Source organism: Trachemys scripta, chromosome 12, assembly GCF_013100865.1.
Source record: "Trachemys scripta elegans isolate TJP31775 chromosome 12, CAS_Tse_1.0, whole genome shotgun sequence".
Lineage (NCBI taxonomy): Eukaryota > Metazoa > Chordata > Testudines > Emydidae > Trachemys > Trachemys scripta.
In genome coordinates, this window is record NC_048309.1 from 12,619,958 (window position 1) to 12,629,134 (window position 9,177).

Sequence of the window (9,177 nt, forward strand, 5' to 3'; positions counted from 1 at the left end):
TGGCATATATTTATAAATAAAGAAAAAATGTTATTTTACAGCATGATATAGAATTAATATCTCCAAGAACTAAACGACACAAGCATGGTACAGAAAATAAAATCTAGTAGAAATATAAGCAAATGTCACTAGCAAAATATTGCATGTTACAGTAGTCAGCAAGGTTCTCAAAATGCCTGCATTTCCCTTATGGGCACCTGAAAGTTGTATTTGAAAATTCTTATTAATTATTAATTTTATTATTTAATACAATCCAAAAGCATGATAGACATTTGACAGAATCTTAATTTCTAAAGAAAATGATTCCAAAGATTTTTTCCTTCTATTGTCTTTAGTTTGCCTTTTTTTAAATAGCTATGTAAAAAATCTGAACACAGATTTTTAGTCATGGGAATTCCTTCTGCAGATTGAGACTTACATTCTTAAAAGATGTTGTAGCCACACTTTGAGTGTCTTTTAAAACTTTTAAAGTACTCTTTAGTGCAGGAAAATATGACAAAATATTTGACCAGAAGAAGAAGATACAATTAAAAGCTGTGGATAGTTTGCAAAACAATTATGTTGATGTATCAGTGACACGTCTTGGCATGTTTACTGAACTGTTTCCAGTTAATCTATTCACCTCTGAAAAGAGCTGAACAAATAAACAATCTCCACATGCCTTTTGAGATGTGGAATGAGGTTCCCAGATGAGTCCTTTTTAAATAGTAGTCTAAGTTAGGCCAATTTAACTTGACAAATTAAATTAACTGTAGACTGCCAACAGTTAAAATATACTAATACATGCAGAAGAAAAGAAAAGAAATCCTCAAATTGTCTGAAGTTTCCCATAACATATGTGCCTTCATTCTGACTATGCCTGACCATTTTTTTAAATATATATATATATATGGAGATATACCTATCTCATAGAACTAGAAGGGACCTTGAAAAGTCATTGAGTCCAGTCCCCTGCTTTCACAGCAGGACCAAGTACTGAACCTGGCAGATTTTTGCCCCAGATCCCTAAATGGCCCCCTCAAGGATTGATTTCACAACCCTGGGTTTAGGAGGCCAATAGTCAAACCACTGAGCAATCCCTCCCTCGTTGGTTTATTCTTGGTGTAGATGATGTGTAACATTTTTGGTGGCGCACAGATGATCTGAGATGCTTTCACTTCATCTGTTGGTCTGTTTGTGGTTAAAGTAACTAGAAAATAGCAAAAACGTAGCAAGCATTAACTATTTGGCTTGATTTGACACTTGTTCCATAAACAGAAGTTGCATGTTTTTGCATATAGAAATTTTTCAGGATTGGATATAAATAAGTGTTTGAGAGCTAGGAATGGAGAGGAACACTATCTATTTTATTCTCTATGCAAAGGGTTATCTAACTGTTAGAGGACCACTTAGGGATCTAATTAACTGTTCATTTCCTGTTTTTTAGTGGTTTCAGTGTTACTGAACTCTTCTGGAAGGGCATGAGATACCACAAGGCAACCTTAGCTCTGCATTAATGAAGCGTTTTTTTGGTCAGCGAATCTAAGCATCAGGTTTACAATCCCAAGAACTAAAAATTTCAAATCCAGAAGGATCAGCTCAGCTCTTGGAAGGATGAAGATCTTACCAAACTGGAAAAATTGGCTTCCATTCTATGGGTGGTACCTTTTGGAGGAGACTTTATACATGGAGTCCTGTTTCCTCAGTACTGTATTATGGGGAGCTGATCCATAGTTAAGCTACCTTCCTACTATAAATCTATTTTTCAACCCTCCTCAAATTCCTTCCTCTCTCCCCCAAAACTGGTCAATTCCTGACTCCACTGAAGTCAATGGCAAAACTCCCATTGACTTCAATAGGGCCAAATTTCACCCTATTTCCTAAAATTTCACATGCCACGAATTTTTCTAGGAAGTTGGGGATCAAAAATAATAAATGAGTTTTAAATATACAATATATTTTTAAAATTCCCTGCACTTAACTTTTTGAAAACATTAATTCCCCCCCCCCCCCATTTTTAAATGTATTTAATTCATTTATTTATGTTTTGCCTCATTCTATCTCAAAATTATCTTGGCCTAAAGACTCCAAATGTGTTGGCTTGCTGGCCATACTGAGGGTTAGCAGCCTGTTAATATTTTAGGTATGTTTAGTGGGGAAATTACCAAGATTAGATCTCAAGACATATTGAGAGCTTCAGGTGGGTTGTACATACCCATCACTAAAGTAAGCAACAAAAAGGATTGACTGGAGCAGGGGTTCTCAACCTTTTTCTTTCCGAGGTCCCCCCAACATTCTATAAAAACTCCGTGGCCCACCTGTGCCACAACTATTTTTCACCATATAAAACCCAGGTCCAGTGACAGGGGGTAGCAAGTTGGGCAATTGCCCAGGGCCCCATGCCATAGATAGCCCTGCAAAGCTAAGTTGCTCAGGCTTTGGCTTCAGCCCCAAGCGGCTGGGCTCGGGGTGGCGGGTTTCAGCTCCGCACGGAGAGTCTTCAGCTTTCTGCCCTGGGCCCCAGTGAGTCTAACGCCTGCCCTGCTTGGCGGACCTTTCAAAACCTGCTTGTGGGCCCCCTGAACCCCTGTTTGAGAACCGGCCACTGGACTAGAGGATCATTAAAGGAGGGATATAGAAAAGAGGCACAGAAAAGATCTCTGTCCTTTGCCCAGCCAGGAAACTTTGCCACCCAATAGGAACTGGAAGACAACCTTGTTACTCTGCTTCATCCAAAGAGACTTTGTAAATTAAGGACTGTTTGTTTTCCCCCAACTTTAGCCCCTCTGAGTAAGCCATCCTCTCTCTGCCACTGTGCACTATACCTTTTAAAAGCTCAAGTTGTTAAAAAGTCTGGAAACTGAGCAGCAAAGGGATTTAGTCAGTGCTCTAATCCCATCTATTGTTTCCTTTATCGCCTACTGGAGTTACAGGAAATTGATTTGCAGTAGTGACCTTATGCTATGTATCTAATCGCAAAGGTTTCATTTTAGTTGTTGCTATATTTTCTTCCCCTTCATAGCATAATGGGAATTGCATGCTATTCCACAGGCTCATATGACATTTAAAATAGGATGATAGTGACTGTCTGAGCTTGGTCAGAATTAAATTTGAAAGCCAAGTAAAATAAAATGAAATTGGGGAAACAGGTTCATAGAAAACAATGAGGAATACATGTGGCACCTTAGAGACTAATTTTGCCTGTTCACAGTGAATCAGTAGCAGGATCAGGACTAGAAGCTAGATCTCCTAGCTCCCAGTGCCCTAATCCTTGACAGAGGTACCAGAAAATATCAACGAAAAGAAAAAAAAAATTGTTAAATTCCCAAGTTTTTATTTAAAATTCCCCAAAGGCTTTGGTTTTCTGATTTCAAAATTTTAGGAAAGCAGGTACTTTTTGTGGAACTTTTCATTACGTTGAAAACCTAGCTTTTCCACTTAAACAAACAAACAAAAGCTGATGGAATTTTTCTGACCAGCCATAATCACTAAATCACACTTCCACCTACATGCAGAAAACATAATTAGAACACGTTGAAACTGATGATGTTCGCATGCCACTTATGTGGTAATGAGGGGGAATTACCTCCTAAACTACAGTTGCCACAGGTCAGCTTTATTTGCTAGACAAAAACCAAACACAGAGTTTTCCAGTTTGGGGCAGTTCTTATCTTTCTGCACAAAGGAAACTAATGCTAGAAGAAGTCATTCCACCTGGCATCATGGGGTTAATAGAAAAATGTGGTCTGTGGAGTGCAGTCTTTTTAAAGCAGGGATCTGGTCATCTGGACAATGATGACTTCCCAGCTTGGCTGCTATATAACCTTGGGCAAACATTTAACTTCTCTGTGCCTCATGCTGCCCACTTATAAAATATGGGAGCAAAATACTATTTACAAGATTTGCTGTGAGGATAAATCTTTGCAAAGTGTTTTGAGATAATCGGATGGAAGGAACAAGTGCAAAGAATGTTCATGACTAATATCCGCGGTTCAGCTTTCCACGACTAATGTGGAGGCTCAATTTTGAAAATTACAACCTGGATCTCAAGCTGGACATCTTTAGATGCTGTTACAGCAAGCTGGTGTGTGCAGTGCTGAAAATCCAGACCAAAATATTAAGACACATTTATAATAGATATATGATCAACCTGGCATTTTTCCAGTGTTGTTTTCCCATGAAAAAATGAGTGTATTCAAAACTTTCTAAAGACAAAAGGAATCGTACTGGCTCTTTGCGCTTTTTCAGTTCAGTCATTACTGTAGAACAGGTTTCAGAGGCATAGCCGTGTTAGTCTGTATCAGCAAAAACAATGAGGAGGCACCTTAGAGACTAACAAATTGATTTGGGCATAAGCTTTCGTGGGATAGCCCACGAAAGCTTATGCCCAAATAAATTTGTTAATCTCTAAGGTGCCACAAGGACTCTTCGTTGTTTTTACTGCAGAACAGGACTTTATGATGTGTTCAGTCATTCTAGTGTATTTTGTCCTCTCTGCACAAATGTAACTCTTACTCATATTACTTAACATTTGTACATCAAGGGGAGAATCATCAGCCCATAGGTTGTATTTGAACAGTTCCATAAATGATACATTTATCTTCTACTACGCTGCACATACATTTGTATAGCTTCCCTCTTTTGCATGAGATCCAAAACGAAGATGAGATGCAATCACTTGTACTCATTAAAAATTCCATGGTAATTATGAAGGCACAATGGCCAATTAGACATCTAATAACTTGCCATTGTCATAAATGTTGCTTACCAGTACAGCATATCACTGTATAATTCTTTACTTATAGAAGACTGAGTCAAACCTAACTTCTTTAGACAGAAATGTTTCCCCTCTTCTTGATAAAACAGAGTAGTGTTTTTGCAGATAACTATGGATTGCATGTTACAAATTAAGATTGTATGTTACAAAGTATCATGTTAGGAACTAATAAACAGGACTAGAGCATGCTTTAAACAGAGATTGTAGCAGATGCAGATATACATTCCATATACATTCTCACAAAAAATGAGATGCCATTAAATAAAATACAGCAGAGGTAATAATTTAGTACTTACATTAACTTTCATCTTGTCTTTTCTCTATTATTCCATTACCTAAATGAGCACAATACACTCTCCCCTTCTCAAGTGAAGTTCTTCAGCTCAGACTGAAGTACGGTACAGTAAGGTTTGGCTCGAAGCCTGGGTATTAGACTTTCAGCCTACACCTCCCAGTGCTGGACTTGCTGTGAACCCTGCCGAGGGTGAAGTGAACAGCCACTGGGAATGAATGGAACTAATTACATAGTAAATTCTCTCTAACGTTACATGGCCTGCAGCTATGTTCATGCAAAAGAAGGAATGGCACTCGGTCAAGCCTCCAGGAAGAAAAGGCAGAAACCAAAATAGGAATTCTGACGTTGTAGAGCTATAAGAAGGTTCATGTGGACACTGCAGTGAAGCTAAGACAGATGAGTATATTTGGGGGCTTTTTCCCCAAGTCAGTATCAGTTCTTCCTCCTCAGTTTATGTTTAAAAATACTTTGATTTTGAATTTTTCATGTTCCGGTCACTAGAAATGTCATGGCTCAGCAAGACCTTTACAGCTATATGAATCACTGCAGAAAAACCACATATTTTAAAGGCAGAGAATCTGAGAGAACAATGCTGAACAGTTCATGTTTAACATCTTGTGTTTTGTACAATTTTCAAAGGTTCCTTTATACAGAAGAGATCTTGCCTCCATTATTTTCCTTCCTCTTTCTACAATGAGTACGTTCCCTTTTTCTCCCCGAAACACTTTTATAATGAAAAACTGTGCCTGTGTCTTGTAGGGGGCAACAGTTGGATTTTTTTTATTTTTTTCCTCTAAATTTTAACCTTTTGCACTTGGAGTGGTAATGCAGAAACATCCAACCAACTTTTCTAGTCATGCAAAATGTCTGGTAAAATGAAGCTCACTTGCAACAAATTCTGATCCTTTTTAGGTGACAGGCATTGGGATTATCAGTTGTGAAAGTGCAAGAAGAGAATTCAGCTCAGAGAAATTGCACAAATGTACCACCATAGACCATAGAATTTTTTAAAATATATTTTAGGAACAACAATGCAATCTGTTGCCACAGAGCTGCCTTAAAGGTGTAATAACTGACCACAAGACAACAACTCTGCTGAAGGAACCTTCAATAGCATAGAGCCCGCTCAAGGCCTACGCTACTCCTCAGTTCCCTCCTATACTAGAGGGTCAGGTGATGTAAGTTAGAGAAAGAGAGATTCCATAACCCACATCTGCCTCCCGTTACCTAAAGTGCTTGGCAAGTAGTGTAAGTTAGGTTATTCTAACTTGCTGCTGGTGGCTGACTGGCTAGGGGCTGACAACCCAGGCTCCAGGACCACAAAGATAGCTTAAAATCCTTGCACAACACACAGCAGAGTCTGCGAGGTTGCTGTGGTTGCAAAGTGAGAGTATGCAAATAAAAGTCTAAGTGCTAGGTCAGGGGTTCTCAAACTGGGGGTCAGGACCCCTCAGGGGGTCACAAGTTGCATGGGGGGTCGCGAGCTGTCAACCTCCACCCCAAACCCTGCTTTGCCTCCAGCATTTATAATGGTGTTAAATATATAAAAAAATGTTTTTAATTTATAAGGGGGGTCTCACTCAGAGGCTTGCTATGTGAAAGGGGTCACCAGTGCAAAAGTTTGAGAACCACTACGCTAGGTGTTCTCCTTTGCAAGCTTGATCACTTACTTACAAGTATGCAATTAAAAAAAGCGTGCGCACATACTGAGCATTTCTTAAGGAGAGAAATTGAAGAGTAAACTTAAGCATGTCTGACAGGAGCTTAGCTATGTGCATCTTTTAGTTCTCACTTCATGCTGCTGCTAGACAGGATCAACTTGGCAGCCACCCACCAGAACTCATTAATATAGGACGGGCCCCTGTGCTCATGCTGTGCTCCCCGCCCAACACTTTTTACTTTGTGTATATGCATATAGGACTCTGCACCTGCAGGGTGTACAATCAGCGCTCAATACATATTCAAAAAAATTAACAAGCTGTCCATTGAGCATGCTAACGCACTGGATTCCTTTACAGAAGCAATTTATCCTGCAAAACGGGGGTGGGGGGGCAAAAGTTGCTAATGGTTAGCGGTGGCAGTAACAACCATAGACCCTGGAGCTGGGGGGAGAGGAGGCACCCAGGCCATGGCCCTACCATTGTTTGGTCACATTGGAGGGGTGGGCATAGGGGCTCATGGGCAGGGCAAGTGTCAAGAAGCTGGTGGGGAGGGGCACTAAGAGGGGAAAAGGAGGGTCAGACATAGGTGCAAATCTACCTCCCCCGACACACACACATTGAATAGTGTTCAGGAGCCCCTGTTAACACTACTATTTAGTTTTCATCATAATGGGAATTTCTGCACAGCTAAAGCTGACAGCCTCTGTGCTGCAGCTATAAAAGGACTCATTTTTTGCCCACTCATCTTGCCAAAGTGTTGCTATCTCAGAGTAAATTATAAAAAAATGATGTAAGGCCATTAAAATGACATTGCCCCAGAGTTGCTGGGATAATAGGAACCAATAGGTCAGTTAGCATTTTGCACCAGAATGGTTTCCTGATTTCTTACCATACTTCATCTCCAGAAGATGTGTATATTTGTATAAGGACAGTGTCAGAATTTACAAGTCAACCTGATACTGCTAAATTCAGTCAGCCACTGCTAAACTATTTTGACATCTGTGCCCAAAATATCATACCTGGAAATTTGCTAAATTGAAAACAAAAGTGTTAGGAGCCAAAGAGAGAGGTATAAGAGAACTTCCAGCATTCTCTTTAATCCTGACACACACTGTGACTTTTTGCAAGTTATTTACATGCAGTCGGACCCACATTTTGTTAGGTAGAGTACTAAACGCATAGACAAGTTCCCTACCCTGAAAAGCTTACAAACAGATTTTGTAAGTCTAATAAAAAAACCTCAGTAATTTAACATTTTTTATCCTGCCTGTAAAATAGGGAACTAACTTATCTACCTTACAAATGTGTTGAGTATTTAGTTAATAATAGCACATTATTATACCATCAAAGAGCTTTATGAGATGGTAATAAGAGAGGTGGTACCTTCAAGATAGAAGCTAGGGCTTACTTAACTTTTGTCAGTGTAATTAATGCTTATAAAATCTCTTAGGTTTCCTTTTACTCAGAGTACCATCCAAAGCGAAATTTCTTCAGACACCAATGACACTGCCACATTCAGGTCTCCAACAACAGAAATACAGGCAAACATCAGATACCTTAGCATCCAAACCAAGAACTCCCTTTCCACAATTAGTTGGTAAAGATATAAAACATGTATGATACTACAAGAGTTATTCTGAACTAAAAAAATAAAAATAAAAAAATCACACTTACTTCAGCTCCTAATATTTTAAGTCATTAAATTCTGTTCTCATAAACCATCAACTTACCTTTGCAGCTGTGTTGAGTCTAGTATTTTTATCCATAGCTGTCACTAACCAGCAGAGTCACTTCCAATATTATAAATAATCGCTGTATAACCAGTGTCATACAGAGCTGTTTTGCAAAGTCACAATGTGTCAGGAACCATTTCGCAAGAAAAAAAAAAAAGTCTGACAACTATTGTCCTAAAAGCATTTAGCTATACAAAAGGTTTCCCATAAAAGTCAATTTCTGTGACAGCAGACAAGATTAAAACAAAAACAAAACCCCCAAACAACCGAGAATAACGTGTCTGAAAAGTGGAGTTTTCCTTGATCTGTCACAGACTTGTTGCAAATAACCACAGATACAAAAAACCCACCCTTCTGCTTTGCTACATGTTCCTGTAGTTCCTAATTTAGAAGCTTGATGGAAGAACAGTTTACTACAAGTGTTTGCATAGCACTTTAATGAAATAACAGACTGCCACAATCCTATGAATTCAGGGATTTCTATCCCACATTTTCCATATCTTGCAAAATTTTCTCACATTTAATACAAAACATTTATCATAGCAGTGTTGTGATAGCCTGTAAACTCTGTGGGGTAGGGAATTTGTGCTCTTACATCCCTATAAGGCACCACCAATACTACCATGTGTGTTGTAAGGTACATTTTGTATGAAAGACACTGAAAAATGTAAGCAACTTTGACTCATCTCAGAAGACAAATTGATTCATCCGGTCCCCTGGGATTCCTCTACA

At 39.0% G+C, this 9,177-nt stretch overlaps 1 protein-coding gene across 3 annotated transcripts in view; it reads right to left on the reverse strand.

Moving 5' to 3' along the window:
- Positions 1–8,755, reverse strand: part of CASS4 (Cas scaffold protein family member 4) — a 28,735-nt gene extending 19,980 nt beyond the window's left edge. The window contains exon 1 of one of the 3 annotated variants that reach the window (XM_034787822.1): positions 8,443–8,751. In XM_034787822.1, coding sequence (XP_034643713.1) covers positions 8,443–8,478 — 36 coding nt within the window. In that variant the 5' untranslated portion in view covers positions 8,479–8,751. Of the gene's footprint in view, positions 1–5,052; positions 5,416–8,442 lie in introns of those variants that run through there. The other 2 variants (XM_034787825.1, XM_034787826.1) reach the window with 2 other exon arrangements.
- Between the last annotated feature and the right edge of the window lie 422 nt (positions 8,756–9,177).